The 20,960-nt window shown below is 37.4% G+C and overlaps 5 protein-coding genes across 20 annotated transcripts; 3 read left to right on the forward strand and 2 right to left on the reverse strand.

Moving 5' to 3' along the window:
* Positions 1 to 1,159: 1,159 nt before the first annotated feature.
* LOC124298631 (acyl-coenzyme A thioesterase 13-like) lies at positions 1,160 to 10,502 on the reverse strand. Its single transcript, XM_046750875.1, has 4 exons — positions 10,432 to 10,502; positions 10,308 to 10,346; positions 2,036 to 2,220; positions 1,160 to 1,939 (listed from the first exon to the last, which is right to left on the reverse strand). Exons 1-4 carry the CDS (start codon positions 10,432 to 10,434, stop codon positions 1,741 to 1,743), a joined length of 426 nt encoding a protein of 141 aa, XP_046606831.1. The 5' UTR covers positions 10,435 to 10,502; the 3' UTR covers positions 1,160 to 1,740.
* On the forward strand, positions 3,873 to 9,084 carry LOC124298630 (uncharacterized). Of its 5 annotated transcripts, none has more exons than XM_046750869.1 (6): positions 3,873 to 4,068; positions 7,003 to 7,161; positions 7,247 to 7,481; positions 7,688 to 7,814; positions 7,924 to 8,098; positions 8,182 to 9,084. In XM_046750869.1, the coding sequence occupies exons 1-6, from the start codon at positions 3,939 to 3,941 to the stop codon at positions 8,385 to 8,387; spliced, it is 1,032 nt and encodes a 343-aa protein (XP_046606825.1). In that variant the 5' UTR covers positions 3,873 to 3,938; the 3' UTR covers positions 8,388 to 9,084. The 5 variants fall into 5 exon arrangements, with proteins under 5 accessions (XP_046606825.1, XP_046606826.1, XP_046606829.1 ...); XM_046750870.1 differs by having other exon boundaries at positions 7,924 to 8,044; XM_046750873.1 differs by having other exon boundaries at positions 8,160 to 8,267.
* On the forward strand, positions 4,983 to 7,076 carry LOC124298629 (uncharacterized). Its single transcript, XM_046750868.1, has 2 exons — positions 4,983 to 5,070; positions 5,249 to 7,076. Exon 2 carries the CDS (start codon positions 5,299 to 5,301, stop codon positions 6,655 to 6,657), a length of 1,359 nt encoding a protein of 452 aa, XP_046606824.1. The 5' UTR covers positions 4,983 to 5,070; positions 5,249 to 5,298; the 3' UTR covers positions 6,658 to 7,076.
* Positions 10,503 to 11,030: 528 nt separating the features above from the next.
* On the forward strand, positions 11,031 to 13,663 carry LOC124298628 (probable ATP-dependent RNA helicase DDX47). Its single transcript, XM_046750867.1, has 8 exons — positions 11,031 to 11,226; positions 11,578 to 11,671; positions 11,739 to 11,903; positions 12,009 to 12,175; positions 12,305 to 12,541; positions 12,695 to 12,918; positions 13,049 to 13,310; positions 13,458 to 13,663. The coding sequence occupies exons 1-8, from the start codon at positions 11,158 to 11,160 to the stop codon at positions 13,602 to 13,604; spliced, it is 1,365 nt and encodes a 454-aa protein (XP_046606823.1). The 5' UTR covers positions 11,031 to 11,157; the 3' UTR covers positions 13,605 to 13,663.
* A 218-nt stretch (positions 13,664 to 13,881) lies between these two features.
* LOC124298625 (CCR4-NOT transcription complex subunit 3) lies at positions 13,882 to 20,797 on the reverse strand. Of its 12 annotated transcripts, none has more exons than XM_046750853.1 (11): positions 20,296 to 20,468; positions 20,053 to 20,115; positions 18,278 to 18,301; positions 17,692 to 17,924; positions 17,419 to 17,574; positions 17,080 to 17,259; positions 16,266 to 16,553; positions 15,879 to 16,134; positions 15,022 to 15,617; positions 14,737 to 14,946; positions 13,882 to 14,625 (listed from the first exon to the last, which is right to left on the reverse strand). In XM_046750853.1, exons 2-11 carry the CDS (start codon positions 20,075 to 20,077, stop codon positions 14,527 to 14,529), a joined length of 2,067 nt encoding a protein of 688 aa, XP_046606809.1. In that variant the 5' UTR covers positions 20,078 to 20,115; positions 20,296 to 20,468; the 3' UTR covers positions 13,882 to 14,526. The 12 variants fall into 12 exon arrangements, with proteins under 12 accessions (XP_046606809.1, XP_046606810.1, XP_046606805.1 ...); XM_046750854.1 differs by having other exon boundaries at positions 20,316 to 20,466; XM_046750849.1 differs by lacking the exons at positions 20,053 to 20,115; positions 20,296 to 20,468 and adding an exon at positions 20,620 to 20,796 and having other exon boundaries at positions 18,278 to 18,335.
* Positions 20,798 to 20,960: the final 163 nt, after the last annotated feature.

Here is a 20,960-nt window from a genome sequence, read left to right on the forward strand (position 1 = left end):
TCGTCGTGTTGTGATGCAATGAGCGTGATGATGAAGTATTTTATACCCTCAACGGTATCGTTGAAATCAGCTGAACAAGAAAACTGGCAGTAGTAATCAAACGTAAACAAATAATCATAAAATAAGATGGCACTGGTGTCGTATGCACCAAAAACAGAGGAGGGAACATAAGGCGGCAGTTTGAATTGAAAACTTTCTACCAATCACATTGCAAGATCATCATTTGATCGATCTTTGGCATCCTTGCAACCAATTACACTTCGATGCGAAAGGAACACTGGCGACGCTGGTGGTACTACAAATAAACACATGTAGGGTCAATTGGGTATTTGCATGATTTTTATATTTCTTGACTTTTGATGTTTTTCGATTCTATAAATTTTTTTAGAATTTTTGTAAAAAAAATATTTTGTTTTTGTTTATAAATATTTAAATAATTTAATAAATAAAAGTGGTCCTAAATCACATAAAAGTCACGTGACATAAAACGGAATGTGATTGGTTTGACGTCATTGTGCTGCTACTGGCGCGTTTATTTGAATCCACAAAGAGTAATGTACAATATTTTCTAGCGCTAAAAAAATTTTAAGTAAATTTTTTAAACTTTAATTTTGATAAATTGTATAATTAATGTCAGACTTCGGTGAAAATAATTAAAATAGAAATCAATTTTTGTGTGGTGTTTTTTTTTTTGAACTCACACGGATAATTGTGTGGAGGTTATGATCACGTCAATGTATTATACTAAGAATGTTAAGCAAGCATTAGTTTGAGTATTTTTACAAGTTGGTACTATGCACCAACAAAAATCGTTTTTTAATGACATATTAAATAATTTAATAACTTTAGTTTATAATAAACAGCACTATCAGACGTTCTTTTCATCAATCACAACACAGAGCAACAGCTGATTACACGTACGGCGTGCTTACAGGAGAACTTGGCGCTAAAAATTTCAAAAAAATTCAGCATTGTGACGTCACATACGCGAGATGGAGCTACTTATTCATTTAAATATTGCCTTTTTTTTATTTATTAAATTATTTAAATACTTATAAACAAAAACAAAATATTTTTTTTTCAAAAATTCTAAAAAAATGTATAGAATCGAAAAACATCAAAAGTTAAGAAATATAAAAATCATGCAAATACCCAATTGATAACGGCTTGAATGGTTTAATGCTAATACGCTAAAATTCGAGAACAAGGGCAGTCATTTGGTGGGTGGGCGACAAATTCAGATGACTGACAGCTGTCAAAATTATATGCATCGCGATGACCTGTTTTTTGAATTTATGAACGTTGGCTACTCTGCCGAATTTAGCGCATGCGCATTAAACCACCCAGTCGTGAGCAATTCTTTATCACTTGTCCAATTACAGCAAATAGATCATCCAGTTCATGGCAAAACGACGGAACTAGAGCACGATAAAAATTGTTGCAACGGTTTAATATATCGCGGGTCTCATTATTCTACGAGTAATTATACAGTTGAACTGTCCATCATCGTGTGCCGAACACTTCAATTGGTATTACATAATGACTGGACGTATAATTTCTTTCAAACTGTAATTGTATAGTCACATAATATTAGGTGTACAAAATATTTATATTTCTTATTTTCTATACTGCTGTGCGATAAAAATAATAACGCTCAATGACTACAAACAGCAACGTCTCTGCAAGCGCTTCATTCTTTTTCGGTAATGGTGCGACTCGAACTAGCTGATGGTGAACCAATTATACATTCTTGCTCGGTTCCTTAAATGTGGTCAATAAATGTTGACCACGAGCAATGACATTTTTAGCCTGCACTCCATTCTTCTTCGATAATTCAACATTAACGAATGCTATCGGCATCGCCCCTATCAGTTGTAAAATCTTACATACTTCAGCATCTACACATATCACATCTCCAAGAAGTGCTGGTTGAAAATATCTGTAACATCGAAAAACCACATTACAATAATGCAAGTTTTTGCCACAGTACGAAAAATCAAAAATTAGTCATATTATTGAAAAAATTTTAATTTACGAAGTATGAATATTAATGGACATCCCCACAAATCCATTTCTATGTGTAAACAGTGCCCTAACGGATGTCATATCGATTAAAGTGGCTATCAGCCCTGTATGCAAATGCCCTTCGTTATCGAGATGATCTTCGGTGACATTAAATTCTGCTTTGACCTTTCCATCCTTCACCGAATGGTACTTCAACTGAAAAAACTCAAATTTGCTTGAGAGAATCAGAACGATTTTGTATGTTATAGTCATATTTTTGGATATTAACCATTTTTAAGTTACGATCAAACACTTTTGTTATTCGGCAGAATTCGCTGTATCGTTTGAGGTTTTCAACAACGCTACGTGACATTATTGGCTACTTTTAGAAATCTACTTGTAATATGACTTTAATAAAATACTGGAACTCTATTATATATGAACTCGTCTAATTAGCTCTCATTATCTAATTTACGATTATATACCTGAGTTTCTCCATTCGTCTTGCAATTAGTTGAATAATAGCGGTATGTCACGGAGAATGAATTCAAAAACGTAGAAACTTAGTTGTTTTACTTGTGGCATTACAGATATCTAATTGTTCAACACTTGTCAGAATATTCTTTAAATTCAATCCGAAGTACGATAGAATCGTCGTTACTGGACCATTGATATATAGACTCGAATTTATAGTTCGCACTTACACTTAACTACGGTTAAATTCCTATACCTCATTTATATGCTAAAACGGCCAATTTCAAAAGTTGTCAATTTAAATCAGATATATTAGTTGTGATTTTCAAACGAACTGCTTCAGTATCATAAGGGAGGATTAGCAATTGTGTAAATGCAGACTACGTTGCAGACTATAAATTCGACCTATAATTGGATAGAGATTGCGCTGCGCAGCGCGGCACAATATGAATCAATGGAATCGCTACCCTCTTATAGGGCCAACGACACATGTGACGTCATTTTCGTAACTTGTCAAGTGATATCAAAACGGCAACGTACCCAACAGCATGTTGTTTGCTTTTAATGAATTTAATGATGAAATCATGAATGACTTTCACATACAGTATTCATGTTTAAATCTACCGCGCATAAAGTAGGTTGAGGCCCTGTAAGATGACTGCCGTCGGCTCGCTCAACTCGAGCTGAGTCGCTTGAATAGATGTAAGTGGTAAACGTGACAGTAAAATTTCTCGTCACAAACTGGTAACGCGATTGCAAATAAAATTACCACATTGGTCACATCATAACATATATACCTAAACTAGAATACTGTTCTAAAAACAATTTGAAGGAACACTAAGAAGAAATCTAAGAATTGTCTTTTTAGGTACATATTTTTGTAATAAAACTAATAAATTTATCAATATGTTCAGAATCGGCTGTGAATGTTATACTGCTTTCTACTGAAAAAAAACGATAATTATTATCATGGGGGGCGAAAAAATTGACGCGCCACTTCTACCTAGTTGTAATTTTGTAAATGAGAGGTCATATTTTTTTGTGACCGTCAAAATTACTAAATAAAAAACTCAAACGGTTTTTTTGTATCTAAATACGATATCTTTATCGTAAATTGATCAAAAAAAATTTTTACCGTAATTTCACAACACAAGATTAGATGAAAAAAAATGACGTCAATTTAGGGTGAAATTACGATATTTTTTGACAATTTTACTGCCAATCTTAATAACGGTATTTTTACAACTCAAGTCGCTGGCATGCAAAGCATAGGCGATCCCACGGAGTAGGCGATCTTTTATCCGTTGTAATAACGATGTAGCGTATATCGGTGTACTGGAAGCTTTCCAGCAACGACATAGAGCGATACAGAGCGACACTGTGTCGAACATGCCCAGGTAGCATTTCATGCGCCGTCAGATCATGCAAGATCTTGATCGGCAGCGCCATACGGCAGAATAATGCATGATTGGTGTATGGCGACGCAAAACAAGCGAGCAAACAGCAAAGCTGTAAGGGACTGTCTAACAGCGCTTGCTGCAGCATTCATGCGACGTCTGCCGCAATTCTGTTCTTCGTACTTCGCAACCTTCCCGCACGTGCGCGCAGGATGCTTATACCCTATATATTACGTACAATAATAGCGGGAACCGGGGAAGCTTGGGGATCCCAGTAAAACGTGTAAAGATATTGTCGACGACATTTTATCAGCCGTAAGACGTACACGCGGTACTGGAAGGAAAACAAAAAGAAACACAATACTTCATTTCACAGAGTAAGTGTCGTTTCAAATTATCTTTCAAAATTAATGCACATATGGAGACCTGCATGTCGGGTTCAAATGTTGACATATAATACAATATTACCTATATTAGCTCACTTTTTAAGTTAAATTTTTGGCCATTGCTATTACTTTTACGTACGAAAGTGATATTTCGTCAAATTTCAAGTCCCGTAATTCTCAAAGATTTGTATTTGTTGCCTCTACTATAACTATATATGCAATATTATTAATAATTTCTGTAGCTTGTCTATATACATGCCTGAATCATGATTAGGCTGAAACGAAACCCCTTTAGTCAACTCACACAAAGGCAACGGCGTAATCGTTTAAATGACCGTAGAATGGCGAGGCATGCCGATGCTAATCCTTATTTACGTTGCAATATCGTCAATAATAATAGTTCTGAGGAAATACCTTTGAATAATGGAAACGTAGTAGCATCTATTTTACCAAATGACAGTCCTCCTCACGAGCCGCAAAGTTCGGCTACTTGGAATAACTTAGCTCACGAGGCGAAAGATAATTCTTCCGAATATGAGTGTTCAGATTCAGATGCTATCTGTGAAGACGATAGTAACAATCAGTCTATGGGTGAAGAAGGCAGTATTCGATTAAAAAATTGCTTTCGAACACAGTTAGCTGATTGTTTTATTGAGAATAACATCAACAATGTCCAGGCGAACTCAATACTCACAGTTCTCAGATCACATCGCTGTTTGGCCTCTCTTCCACAAGATGTAAGAACATTGATTGGGACTTGCAATCGTCGCGTTGAATTGATTGATGTTGAACCCGGAAAATATTGGCATGTAGGTTTTGTTGCTGGAATTTTAAAAGAACTGTCGAAACACACATATGCCATACCTAATATCTTAGAAATCGATGTTAGTACTGATGGAGCTGCTGGTGCAAAAGACGGTTCAACTCAGTATTGGCCTATCCAGTTCCGAATAATAAATATTCCTGATAGCTCTATACTTATCGCAGGTGTCTATTATGGGAAGGGTAAGCCAAAAGACCCGAACAATTTCTTTAAAATGTTCACAAATGAAGTCCAAGAGGTTTTCGCCAGCGGTGGTATCCATTTCAAGAATCATTTAGTAAAAATAAAATTCAGATGCTTCATAGCTGATGCTCCGGCTAGAGCTTTTATATTAAACCACAAAGGACACATGTCTTCAAAACCGTGCTCTAAATGCAAAGTTATAGGCTCAAGGTTCGAAGGTAGAATGATATTCCGAGGTACTGACCACTGTTTGCGAACTGACATAGAATACGACCAGGAACTTGAAGACGATCACCACAAGGAGGGAGGCAGCCCTCTCACTCTTCTTAGAATAGGTAGGGTAACAGGTGTACCATATGATGAAATGCACCTTGTATTCTTAGGGGTAATGAAGAAACTGATCGAAGCTGGGGTTGACGGTAAGTTTTCTCGTGCTGCAAAGTGGTCAGGCCGACAAATCAGTGTAATATCTTCACGTCTAAAAGATATTGGAAAACTATGTCCACGAGAGTTCTCACGTCCTCCTAGGCCAATTTCTGAATTCAAACGCTACAAAGCAACTGAGTTTCGCCAGTTCCTCTTGTATACTGGCCCTGTCGTGCTATATGGTGTATTAGAATCTGACTACTACCTACACTTCCTGCTTCTTCATATAGCTATTCGCATACTTTCAACTTCGTCCGCATCACCTGAAGATCTTTTATTCGCAGAATATGCTTTGAAATTGTTCGTCACATCTGCAGAAGACTTATATGGCCCAGCATTTCTGAGTTACAATGTACATGGTCTGTTGCATCTGGTTGACGGTTACCGACGATTTGGTGCTCTAGATTCATTTTCCGCTTTTCCATATGAAAATAACATGCCTATCTTTCGTAAATATGTAAGGAACCAACATTGTCCTCTTCAGCAATTTGCTCGGCGACTGATGGAGCGTGATTGTTATACAACATTTAATAAAGTATCCCACAGCCATGAAAACAGATTATTAGGAATGCACAACGCTGGACCCCTTCCTGAGAATTGCGATGCAAGTGCCAGGCAATTCGCTAAATTGAAATCTGGCAAAAAAATTTTCAGTATTAATGACGGTAACAACACTGTTATGCTTAAAGATGGATCTCTTTGTGAGATTTGTAACATTCTAGATATAGGTGGTCATCAGGTTCTCGTAGCTAGAAAGTTTAATACTGTACAAAATTTATACAATCTTGGCAGATCATCATCGTCCGTAGGAATTTTCAAATGTACTAATGTCTCGAGTGATATTGAATTAGTGGCAGTGTCAGACGTCGCAGCAAAATGTTATCGTATGCCGCTTTGGTCTGGTACTGGCACAAATTCAAATAGAGTTGTGGTTGTAATAATGACCCTGTTGCATCATGCTTGAGTTTTTTTGGAAGATTTTCCAAGTATTTCTACTTTCCTATCCTAGATTATTATGTAAATTTCTTTCTTTCTTCGCAGTATAATTTTTCTTTTGTTTCATGTGTTCAATAACTGTGCAGTAAAATGCAGAAGAAATCAATAACACTGAGCAGCCAAGGACGCATTATTCAAAAGCCAGAGCGATATTGTACAACCGAGTCGTCCGCAGATGAGAGAACTGCAGCTCCAAACTTACTAAAGAAGCGCGTATCCATGGAGCAACGCATTGCGATGATGGCGAATCAAATTACTTCAAAAGACTCACAAAATTTTGAATTGGCCAGTGATCATGATGACTCTGAGGAAATCATCCCAAATTCACAATTACACTCGAGCAACTCTATAACATTTAGCGATGTAGTACGACTAACCACAAGACGACAAAATCACGTGGAAGAGCAAAATAATCATATTCCTTTGAATTCACATGGAGCATCAGTGAATCTACGTCCGGTCACTGTATCAGGTTAATATAACAATTCTGATCTTTGCTGTAAGAACTGACTCAAGTGTTTTTCATTCACTAATACGTTTTGACTACAAACTCACAGGTACAGTTGAAGAAAATCGTTACCGTACACCGACTGTGTCTTCAGAGCAGACACTTGAGCGTATTGCCCGATCCACCATTGACAGTTTGCAAGATCTTCTTCAACAGCATGAGGAGCGACAAAAGCAATGCTTTCTAGACTTTGCAATGAGAATTCGAAAGGACCACCGTGAAGACATGACCAAGCTTAACAACTATGCAGAGAATCGTTACCAGCATTTCGAAACAGTTATCAAGTAATGCATTCATATATTATCTAAGGTTCTATTTTTCATTTCCTGATATTATTCGCATCTACTGCAATGTATATGAAATTGAAAGATGGCGGAACAACAGGTGTTATAGTTGAAAAAAAACAACTTAAAACTGAATTCCAAATTAAGATTGTTCATTACGCCACTGCTTGCATGATAAGCTGCTTCCACAAATAATATTCTTGCAGACAAATGATTAAAAAAGAGCAGGATATTGAACGGGCGTACCCATATGAGAAGCCACCAGGGTTCCCTCTTGATTCCTTGGAGGTATTCCAAGAGTTTGAAGAAGATCCTGAAAGACAACGATCTCTAGTAAGCATTATAGTTTTATCATATCACCCGATACTGTATTTTTTCTCGGGTGTTAACTAATTTCAGTGACGTTTATTGCAAGTTTAAAAACGAGTGATATGGATTTCAGAGACACTATCTTATTAACGTTGGTGGTGTCACAGCTAGAGATGCTCTCAACCAATTTTTGAAGGAAGCCATGACGGATAGCCTCACACAAAAATTCTCTTGGACTGGAAAGACTGTTTCAGATAAAGAGAATCTGCGACCGTTATTTAATACCTGTATCGGAAAGGTATTTTTTGGTGTGTATGACTAAGATTATCGTTATTGACTAATAATACGTTACCCTATATTCAATGCAAGGTTTCGATGATTGTTTACGCAGATGCCTTACGTGAGTGTCGAACAATACCACAGCCACATGATCGTACAGAATTTGCGAGACTGATGCAAGAGGCAATTCGGGGCGCAAAACAAAGATTGCGGGATGCAAAACGACGTGCTAATCGCTCTGTCCACGTGGAGGGTCGCAGACAAAAATATATGGCTGAAATGGCTAATCGTTACGAGGTTGAACACCCAGGACAGTAACACTGCGGAATAATAGGCCTGCAATTTGACTATTAAAGTTCCTACGCGTATTCAAACATACGTACTTATGTACTGTGTTTGACTAAGAAATATTTTAGTACGTATAGCTGTGATGTTAGTTTTTATGTTTATGCTCAAGCACAGTATTTATAATTTTGACTGCAGCTGTGATATGCACCAGTGATACGTAACTATATGTGTTCCAAAGAAACATACCTATATCAACAAATGCGGCGGGTTTGTACTAACATAGCTATAAAATAGCTAAAAATTAGATACTGTATAAATTTTAGTCTTCTGACCTTTATATAAAGTATTTTTTATCTACTATTCTACTCATTTGATATGAGTTTATCAATACTATTATAAACTGTAGTTAATGATAATTTTAAGCTACAACGTATAAAAATGTAACAAAAGATGTATTTATATTAATAACTGTACAACGGTTTCAGGGTTTCTTCTAGTCTTGTTGTAGACATAGATCTGTAAGTCAGCGTTTTTCTTGTTCATTTTTGCTCGCTAGTAACTGTAACACATTTATAACTAATTATCTTTAAGTAACAGTAAAAAATATGCAAACTTATATTATACCTATATATGTATATGGGTGTAATATATCATATATTTTACTATAGCCGCATATCAATAATATAAAACATAAATATTATTATAATTATATAGTACAACAATTATAGTCAACCCTTATATGACCTGCCATGTTCTGTGGTTTTGAACCTTATATTTGAAATAAATGAGAAAATCTCACAATATATAGTTTTCTTTTTTTTTTATTGGCCAATGAGAACCTGTGCATTCTGCTCTTCGTGAATACCGGCAGACCCTTCGAGAATCATGCATGATCTGCAGCAAGCTTCTGTCGAAAGCACACATGCGCACGTCTTCCTACAACTGCGGAAACAGGCAGATAGTGGTCTGCCGACAGAGCCATGCACGCGCCACGTGACGACCATAACGTGAACTTGCGACAGAATGCTACCTGGGTGGTGCTTTCTAACAACGACACAGAATGACACAGTCGGACACAGCTGCGGAGCATGGTTGGACACTGTGTCGGATTCATTGCTGCCAATTTTTTAGTTAGAGATTTTATTTTCGACGCATGGTATTGTTTACATTTATTTATTAAATGCAATGATAATCTACACGCGTTTCACAAATGTTTTTTTTCCTGGAGCGCTCAGTGTTCCTAGATTTTTCGTATAATGCATGAGCGGACTCTAGTGACTGAATTAAGAACCTCAAAGCGTTCCAACAAGCACCAAGGCACAGTATTCGACCGTGTAACACAGTGTCACACTGTATCTCCTTGCTGGAAAGCTCCCCATGTCTCCTTGCTGGAAAGCTCCCATGGTGTACTCATGGTGTAAGGAAGGTGTAGGAAGGTATAAGGACTGAGCGTAAGTATCAGTAGCGCCGCGAGTGACCAAGATTGTCCCTATCGACGGACATGCGTTAACTTTGACAAATGGTCTGGCGGTTATTTGTCATCATTTTTTCGAAAGAACAAATATGCTTACTGAAAAAATGCCTTCTCCCGGTGTAAGAAAAGTGACGGTTAGTTGTTACGCTATCGGTTGTTACGATAGTCTCAGAAATACCGAGTAAACTGTTTCAACTGTCCCTATGCGACAGGACGATTCAAAACGGTTAGTTAATTTCGTGCCATCACGTAACCACGGAAGTTTATGATTGGCAGCGTCATTGGCGTCGACAGGGGGAAATACCCGTCGGTTGGGACAAATAGAATCGATTTGGCGCTGCCGTGAATTTTGCGCACGCTCTCTATACCCATTTGTTCATGTCTAACTCATCCTTATAACCACAGGGTATTGAGTCCACGCGTGGGGTAAAAACCACGGCGTATCTCACGGATATCAGTATGTCTGTAATACGTACAACGTAGATTGAAGAGCGTGTTTTCACTTGCGGAATGAGCTGGAAGAAGATAAAACTATTTGCATACTTAAAACATTCTCCTGATTAGCAACCAATTAGTTGAAACGCGTTTTTACTTACTGACCATCTGGTTCCAAGGTAGGAAATCCAAGACAGCTACGGTATTTTCTATTGAGTTCCCCAAAGATGGCTGCCGGAAAGTGGTATGATGGTGGCAGCTCCCTGCAACTCTGTGTTTCAGACAACGAGTCTATGTTGTCACACTCGGTAGAGAGCGTTAGTAGTACAGTTGCGCGGTTTGCGATATATATCAGTGGGTTTGCGCGATTACCTTTACGGCCTTTACAGAGTGCAACCCGTGCAACTGCACTACTAGCGCCTTCAATAAGAACTAAAATTATGTGACATACTAGGCTACTCTTTTTACTTTTTCGCTCGATCTAGTTGCAGGGGGCTGGATGGTGGTATGGCTGATGGATACTCTGTGGTCTAGACCAGCCCCCTGACACTCACCACTGCTCGTATACTAAAAAATTGTACGCGTCTTGTCCCCGTTTTTTAGTTCCCCTACATGGCGCTAGTAGACTTCTGACACGCTCGCTGCCCTCGCTGACCGCGCACAAGCTCGTCAGGTAACTACTAGCGCCACTAGTGGTGGAAATTGGCGGCAGAATCGAGGGACATGTTGCGAACCACTTTTAGCAGCGTGTGTCAGGGGGCTGGTTAGGCTGATGTCGCTGAAGCTGATGCACGTGTGTGCGCATTGCCGTGACACATAACCTATAAGTATCAAAAATATAATAACAAACGTGAGAAAATTTAGCAGTAAATATTATTATAATTCAACAAAATGGCATCAACGAGTGCCTTAGAGATCGATCCTGAAGAAACCGTTGTGGATGTTACTTGGAAAGATTTGGTACGTATGAGGTTGATTAAAATTATTCAAAGAACAACAAGCAAGGTCATAAATTATACTGCATTCGAGTTAAAACTTGAGTGAGACGTATCTCAAACGCGAAAAAGGGCTCAACAGCCTCATTCTATACACAAGTCTGATCAGTTGCAATTTCGTAGAATCCATGCAATTCCTTTAATTCAGCATCAACTGAAAATGTATTTGAGTGTGTATGTTCAGAATTGTGTATAGAAGGGAGCTGTTAAACCCTTTTTCTCGCGTTTGAAATTCGTGGACTTTGATATTAGGACACTTATAAGTCAATGTCGAGATCGACCAGAGCACCCCCTTAAGTATCTCCGTTACTTGCAGGGCATTGTCGACTCGCTTTGTCAGGCGTGTGAAGAACTGAAATGGAAAACACCATCAAAGATCCAAAAGGAAGCTATACCCTTAACACTCCAAGGTAAGTTTTAGTGCGGTATCTTCTGGTTCTTGGCAAACTATTCTACAAGTTTCATGCATAATTTTAGGAAAGGATGTGATAGGCTTGGCAGAAACCGGTTCTGGAAAAACAGGAGCCTTTGCACTTCCGATATTACAAGCTTTGTTGGAAAATCCGCAGAGATATTTCGCTCTTATTTTGACGCCCACCAGAGAGTTAGCATTTCAAATATCAGAACAGTTTGAAGCACTAGGTAAGGTTTTCTTAGAAATAAAATCGCGGCTTGTCTTAAAGTCACTATGTGTTAAATGTGATTCGCCGATATGGGTTAAAGTAGTCTGATTTTCATCTCCAACAGGTGCCAGTATTGGCGTGAAATGTGCTGTTATTGTAGGCGGAATGGACATGATGTCTCAGGCCTTGACTTTGGCTAAAAAACCCCACATTCTGATTGCAACACCTGGAAGACTTGTCGACCACCTTGAAAATACCAAGGGATTTAATTTACGTTCGCTTAAATATTTGGTAATATTCACACTCGGATTTATCGTTGTCTTATTTTCATTCCAATTTTGAGTAACCTAATAATAATTCACCATTGTTTCAGTTCGTTTAGGACTATTTGAAATTTAATTTTTTATAATCCATTTTCAGGTGATGGATGAGGCTGACCGTATATTGAACATGGACTTTGAAGTTGAGGTTGATAAAATATTAAGGGTAATTCCACGAGAGAGAAGGACATTACTATTTTCGGCAACAATGACGAAAAAAGTACAAAAGTTACAGCGAGCTTCTTTGCAAAATCCTGTAAAGGTTGAAGTATCCACTAAGTACCAAACTGTTGAAAAATTGCAACAATCTTACATCTTCATTCCTGCTAAATTCAAGGTAAATTACTGGTATTTCCGTTGATTCCATAAATTAATCATACCCTACGAAATTTCTTAAATCCTCAATACTCCGACATCTAATCATCAATTCCGACAAAGTGAACTTGGTTCTTGAATACTCTTTAAAACAAAACGAACTTGTTTCAAACAGGACGTGTACCTGGTTCACATATTGAATGAATTGGCAGGAAATAGTTTTATGATATTCTGCGCCACCTGCAACAATACACTCAGAACAGCCCTCCTATTACGAAATCTTGGGTTCATGGCTGTTCCCTTGCATGGACAGATGTCACAGAATAAACGACTAGCTGCCCTGACAAAATTCAAGGCTAAAAACAGATCTGTCCTAATATCAACCGATGTAGCTAGTAGGTAAGTAAACTTATCACATGTATGTATTATAATGTTGGCAGTTCAGTAATCACTCTCCCGATGCATTATACCAAATTGATCGTTAACTCGAATAAGGAATGCACATTAATTTATCCGAATTCTTGAACAGGGGTCTGGATATTCCTCATGTCGATATTGTTATTAACTTTGACATACCGACACACAGCAAAGACTACATCCATCGAGTTGGAAGAACTGCTAGAGCAGGTCGATCCGGTAGGGCAATTACGTTTGTTACACAATATGACGTTGAACTTTATCAACGAATAGAGCAATTAATATCGAAAAAGTTACCTCTTTATACAACACAAGAAGACGAAGTTATGGTACTCCAAGAAAGAGTATCAGAAGCTCATCGTATGGTAAAAATGGTGAGTAAAATATTTCATCAATATTGCTAAGTGATTAAAAAGAAATTCAGCGACTGTAAAATATTTATATTCCAGTCAAATTTATACTACCACAACTAATATTGGCATAATGACAATTCTGACACTTTTGATCTTGGGACATTTTAGGAAATGAAGGACATTGAGGACAATAAAAAGTCTGGTAAAGGAAAAAAGAGGAAAGGTGGCGGTGACAACGACGACGACACAGAGCAATCGATTGGTGTTAGGAAAAGAGTAAAAGGCAAAGGATTCAAAGGAAAAAGAAAAGGCTGAGATAAGAGATAAGAATTCGTATACAAAAAAGTGTAGATCAAATTAATTACATCATTGATGAAATATTGATAAAATCTGAATTCTAATTTAACAAAATTAAATGATTGACCTATGTTTCCTTCAGTCTTCTGCGTACATGGGCATAAAATTTATGGAATGCCTCTTAGTAAATGTCTCATTGAAAAAAAAAAAATGATAATATAGATTTCTATTGGATGAGAGGCACTAGTTTGGTTAAAGTGAAACAATTTAGGTTTCATTTAAATGAGAAATAAAATATATTCCATAATATTATTATTCACTATTTCTACACATTCTGTACAGTAATTCAATTTAAGGGTTTTATACCTCAATATACTTTATACAAAAAGGCTACTTATAATCTAACATTAAGACATACCATAGCATGAGCGCCCTCCACCTCGCCATCGCAGGGCGGGTGGGCCGCACACATGTTTGTACTGGTATTTCGAGTCAGTCGCCAGCGAGTATAACTTCTTCCTCTTATGATCACAGACCACACACCAAATCATACTCTACTCAGGTGTGTTCCTGGTGCCTCTCATATTATTATTTAGTTACAGTGTACTGTCCCCGGTAAACATACGTCATTATAGATTTTAACTTTTTTTCGAGGATAAAGGGGGGGGGGGGTGGGGGAGATTTTTACCACAGTATAGTTATGTAATGAATGCCTTCATTGTGCCCACTAAGCAGGTGTTCATACCTTTTCTCAATGTTTTTCTCTTCATCTTTGTCGTTTCAGATACCTTTTTTGTTTTTTTTTTTACCAATAAGTAAAATTATATTTTGTGAAAATATAGAATCATAAAAAATAAAATGTCTTTTAGATTTTTCTTTGTTGATAATACCGGTACAGAAATAGTGCATTTCGGAGACCCCATGAGCGACAGATCTGAGATTAGTTAAGGTCCCTGTCCTCTAAGTACTTGTACTCAAAAGTGAAGCCTTCTTTTTTGCGTTGCCCCCATTTTTCGTAGTCGAAATATATGTACGTTCCCTGGAAAATAAATAAAAAAATATATGCAAACAAAAGATGCGCACACAATTACATATTTTCAAGTATAAATTCGCCTAGGATTTTAAAACAGATATAAGTGATGAATGTTACCTGTTCGTATTCCTCGTTGATAACTTTGGGCTCTTCGTGCCTTTGGAACCACATCATGTATTTCGTATGGAACCTCCAGCTTTGTTTCTTAAGGGCTTTAGCTGCCAAGTACTGTCCCTTAGATCCTTCCATATAGTAAAATATGAAGAACAGCGTCTCTGTTGATAGTCGCTGGAAAAATTCCACTGTATCAGAATGTGGAAGTTGTACCTGTAACGATAACTAATTAGCCCCAACGTCCCAACGACTGGATCCTTTTTATAAACTCGGTAGTGTCAGATTTACTTGTTGGTAGTAGGGCGGCGTTTTGCACAAGTTGCGGGGCAAATACGATCTGAGTCGTTCAGAGTCTGAAGGATGAGGCATGTGATAGTAAGCTGCTTCCATCATTTGGAATTGAAGTTGGTGCTCTTTTTGGAGAGGCACCGGTCCCAGCGGCGCCACCCCGAGCAGCGGCGGAATGTGTGCTTCCGAAGTAGCATTCGACACCTTCGTAGTGTCAAAGAGGTTCCTGGTTGGCTCCGACGGAGGTATCTCAATACCTGCTCTGACAATAACTTGTTGGGCAATGGATTTTAGCGAGGACATGCCGTCGGGAATTTTAGAGATGAGACCGTTGGTGGCAGATGGTACCGGCGAACAGGAATTTGCAGGCAATGGCGAAGATCGACTGCTGACAGGCGAAGGCGGAGACGATGACGAGGGAATTGGTGTTGTCATTTCCGTTTCGCTGTTGTGATTCTGACTCTGTTGATTTAGCAGTATATGAGACGGCTGAAGCGGCGGTGGATTATTGTGCTGCTGCATAATTGTTGGAGGTACGTTCGACGCTACGCTTGATGTTGATGATGATGATAACAGCCCATTTTCACTTCCGTGAGCTGTGAAAATATGTCAAGCAAATAATGATGAGTGCATACATCAGTCAGAGTGTAGACTGAACAGCTTGGTATTTCCTGATAACTCCACGTTTTTTGATGTGAAATTTTCCCTTTTCCAAAGGAAAAACCCTTGTGTCTAATCATGAGAAATATTACACGAATATTTCTTGCTGCACTACTAGTTATCCATATTGTATTTGTGTGAGACGTTTTGACTGAAATCTAGATGGTGAAAAATAGGGTATCTCTTCAATTGCTTACATGATGTTTTACTAGAGGTAGAATGGATGACTTGAGAGTTTATGTGCGACGCAGCAACAGTTGCAAAGTTTCCAGCATTTGACGTTGCAATGTGGTTAATTGTGGCGCTAGGCGAGCTATGGCTAGATGTCATGGGAATGGGTTTGCTCGGCGTACTGCTCGACAACAAACTCATCTTTATTACAGTAGTGCTTCCTGTTGTTGGAATACTTCCTTGGGAATTAAGTAAAGGTCTCACTGCCGTCGGTTTCACGGGCTGTAAGAATCAGAAATTACATGTAAAATGATGAATTTGACAGCTGGGTGTAAAATAACGTGCAAACTATTTTTCTCTAATTTCTTAATTTCAGGTAGTCAGTGGTATTTGCCAGTCTGCAATTATCTAACCTTTGTTTTCTTATCCATATCTGTGGAACTATCACTCGAATGATTGTGCATGGTGGAACTTAGAGGAGGTGACGGTATGGGCGATGTTCCTGAATTAGTGGACGTTGGAGTGCCTCCGGTTTCGTTACTGTTGTTACTATCAGTCGTTGCTGACGATGGTATACCAACACCAGATAACTCGACTTCGTCCAGTCCAATAATGTCGTCATAAATGTACTCATTCTCCTCAAAGTCTGGCTCTTGGGAAGATTCGATATAATACTCGACATCATCCTTTATCCTCTTGATCTACACAAATGTTTCGCACGTTTTGTAAAACAACCTTTTATCACTTTTGACGATTTAACACAAAAAACATAGCATTTGGGAGTAATGATTAATGAAACATGCATCGCGCACTGTGTCCCGCAACTCTAAACCTTACAATGTCTGCTTTCGACAATAATTTCGTTCTTTTTTTTTTATTGTTTTGATAAAATCCTTCAGTTTTTCAAGCAAGCTACTTATGTATATCCGAATATACACAGCAATCGCACGGTGTTATTTTTCTCTTGTGATTCCTCATTAATCCTGATCACATTGCAAGCATTTGTTGTACAATTTGAGAGGTTGTGGAATGCTTGACGTTATTCTATTTTCTTTTTATTTTCCTTTCCTGATCCCAACTACTGATTTATTGGGCGACTAATTTCATTTATAAAATCTTCTACAATTCAGCAGCGTAGTACATAGCTGCTCTAAATAATGTTTGAATATAGTCAGCTGCCCAAAGAAGTAAAGATAAGGAGATTATCTATGAATTTGATGCACTCACCGTGTCAACCTCGACAGACATATTATCCAACATGCGCAACAACGTCTCCAGCTTGCGAATGTGGTATCGGTGTTTTTCAAGCTTTGCTTTGAGTTCATCCATTCTATCCTGCTTATCTTTGTCTAGCCTTTTTTTCTTTCCGGCAAGCAATGACTCTATTTCAGATTCAAATGTATCCAGCTATACCGAAAATTTTTCAATGATAGTAAACGTTATGATTGAATTCTCGCCAGCAGATCTTGTGATCAGTATGTGCGATGATTAGATGTTGTTGAGAGTAGGTACAAAATCACAAGGACGGATAAAAGTCATCACAATAAATAAACTTTCGTGTCTCACCTGCAAATTGAGCGCATCTATCGAATTAGCTAGCCAGTTACTGACTTCTTCTCTTTCCTTTTGCGCCGGGTCAAGTTTTTGGGCAGCTCCTAGGCCTTCCTTAGAATAAGCCTTAGTCTTTGTTTCCCTTTCTACGACTTTGAACCTCTCCATTTGCTGTAAAGAATCAATGAATATGACAACATTATTCGCCAATCGATTCCAAAAAACAAAACAAAATTATGATCGTACATTTGTTCAGTGGTCAATTCTATTCGTGTTTGATTTACTCACAGTTTCGATTAGCTTTCGATAATCAAGGAGGGTACTTTTGTCCTTAATTTCTCCAGATGCAATCCAGCTCTTGATTTGGTCACGTAACCTTTGAAGCTTTTTGATCTCCTTCTTGAGATCAGCTTCGTACTTCTCCTTCTGGTTGCTGTTAGTGGCATTGTGGACTTTTTGCCAAATGTCCTCAAACGTCTCTACGCCCTCCGTCACTTTTTTAAGGCACCTGTCTATTTCACCTGAAATTTTAAATGAAACTTTTAGAAAAGTTTTGGTTGTAACGAGATAACTCTAAGTGGTACATGTTTAAATTTTTACAAACTCCTGATTGCCTATGAAGGAAAGGATAAAAATATAAAAGAGCATATGTCTTATTTCAAGGAAGCGTGTAAGCTTCAAGAAATACTCGAATTGTAACAAGTGTTTTATTTTATTTTTTCTATATCCAGTCAACAAATAAGCAGAAAATGTAACGAGAAGTGACTATGAAACGATTTTGTGAGATAACATTTTCTTTTTTAGCAAAAATTTTCCCTCCGTCAAAGTCAAGCTAGAGAATTATCGCATTAACGTGATATAAAGTAGGAGTTACCTTTCATTTCTCTCATCTTAACTCCTACATTGTTGGTGCAAAAAGAAGTGATAAGTATCTATATTGTTAAAATAACATTCTACCATTAACACCAATATTACAATAGATAAATTTTCTCTTTTACAATTAGATTCTTGAAGACTAGGCATGGATGATTAATGACAATATCTACTCTACTTGGATCAAAAATCGAGGTACGGAACTGAGGAAGTTCTGCGTAAAGCATGTGGGAAGACAGGAAACGTTTTCTAGTAATAAAAAAAAAAAAAAACCATACTGAACAATACACATAAATGAAAATTGACAGTAAGAAAATCAACGTCGTAGCTGAAAATAATTACATTATATCACGTACATTAATTAGAATATTCACAAATTCCTGTAAATCTTGACATATTTTTTGATATGAAAAAATAATGATGCCTTTAGAGAACTGATCGTTTAAGGCATATTAATTTTGCTCATATACATGTAAAGAGTTAAGAATTGTTGTGTGAAAGCATGATTGTATGAAACTGTTTGATACGGTTCAACCCGCAAAAATTAAACTTTGTACTCAATATTATAACAGAAGTATTATCAACACAGCTATTGTTTACACTACGCTACTTTGTGGCCAAGATATCATTAGACATTGTTAACATATCGGAGATAAAATGTCAACTATTATCTTTAATCTTTGTGATAAATTGTCTATGGATTTACTTGTTCCAAACCCTTTTTCATAGTCGGTTTTTAGTAAGGTTTGTCAAATTCTGATTCATTGGCTACGATAATTTGTCACACATTTTGATACACCTATTAGATCCAATATTTTTTTATTTTGTTAAACTTGTATAGAAACTTACTGTGTTAGAACATTGTTTCAACTATGAATTAGAATTACAACAATAACATGAACTTTTTGATTTTTTTCAGTTTCTTACTAGTTGTCCAATAACCATAAGTTCCTAATTTCATAATAAGTTAATTCGCTAAATACCCAACTAAGAACATCAAGACATGCTAAGGTCGTTAAACCGCTTTAATCCTGATTCAAATGCACGTAGTAAAAATATTAATTATCGAATATCCCAAAAATTCAGTACATATTAACAACATCGAAAAGATGTTTTTATTCATAAACGTTAAATAAATTGTGTAAATATAATTACTACGTTCAAGTGAAAAAAGTAAAACAAGGTATCTAAATAACGATGAATGTTGGTTAAAGAAAAAAAAAGAAAAAATTTGTTACAACTTTCAACAGGTAGTAAAAGAACTGTGCTTTATATGATTGTCAATTTGTTAGTAAGAATAACGCAGTACAGATGAAACATGTAAACTATTTGTCATGGCGGAGAATCGAGAAGACTGGCCCCCGGCAACAAAATTGTAACTGTAAATACAAGTTTTCAAAATAAAAGTTGACCGAGAGGTGAGCGTTTTAAGGTTATGCTAACAGAAGGAGTCGATATTTGGTAATGAGGAGTAATATTTAAGTGAAAAAACGAATGTCAGGGCAAGATTTTGAGAAGGGGATAAAAAAGAGTGGAGATAGGAAGAGACCGTCCAAGCATTCACCCAGAGGGCCGATAATAACTGTCAAATATTGAAGCATAGACGGGAAATTTATGCGGAATTGAAGTCGCGGTCGGATTATTCGATTTTGAATGAGCATTGCCGGTTATAACGGTCTCGAAATGTGGCGATTTGCAAAGGGAACATATACGTGGTGGAGGGTAATAACACAAGAGGTTCTAGATGTAAACATGCTGGAAACATATTCTCCTCACCTTGCAACTTTCTCGTCGCAGCCATGGCTATGTAAACATATGGTACAATGATTCGTGCATAGTCTAGACGTAATGAAAAAGATACGAATTAATTTCTCGGAACAATTAGTTGGTCAACTATTATTCCCTGGTAATAATATGGGAGGCTCGGCCACAAGATGGCTTCCGTTTTCAAATGACAACGAACGACCGACCGTCTTATAAAGCGATCACCAAGTCGGGCTTGAAGCTTGCCACTATTACCGTATATTCGAGTTTTTAACCTCTCTTTAGAAGATCGGTTCGTTTCTCTGCGATAACGGTTATTCACTAAACTCAAATAAACACAAAATGTGACAGCATCGATGAATAATATGTATCAAATACTGGACAACTGAACCTGCTGCTATGTGTATATTATGCATTAGAGCGCATGCACACACTCACATTAAAGTACGCATACATAACACAGAGACGCACACTTGCAAAAACCATCGCGGGACGATCAACGCGCAAGTTTAGTATTCACAAACTCATTTTAATCTGATTCTACGTCAAAAAAAAAAACAACCTATTTATCCTTCTCACTTCTTTCTTTAATAAATAAAGGATATTAAATGGTATTTTGTTTAAAATCCACATTAAATATGGCAACGGTTTATTCAATCGTAATATTGTACATGGTTCTTTACTATTTTCTATGATAATGTTTAACGAATTGCATGAAATAACACCGAGCGGTGACACTGGAAAGTGGAAACACACCAATCGCAAGATCGCAACGCCGTTCCGAAAACTTATGTCAATTTCCGCCGCGATGAGGAAAATAACTACGATTGGTTACCTCAAAATTCCATTGGCAGCGCGACTGGCGCTTCGGGCTTCTAAAATGGCAGTTATTTCTAAACCGGATTTAATCAGTGATCTCT

Source organism: Neodiprion virginianus, chromosome 2 (assembly GCF_021901495.1).
Source record: "Neodiprion virginianus isolate iyNeoVirg1 chromosome 2, iyNeoVirg1.1, whole genome shotgun sequence".
Lineage (NCBI taxonomy): Eukaryota > Metazoa > Arthropoda > Insecta > Hymenoptera > Diprionidae > Neodiprion > Neodiprion virginianus.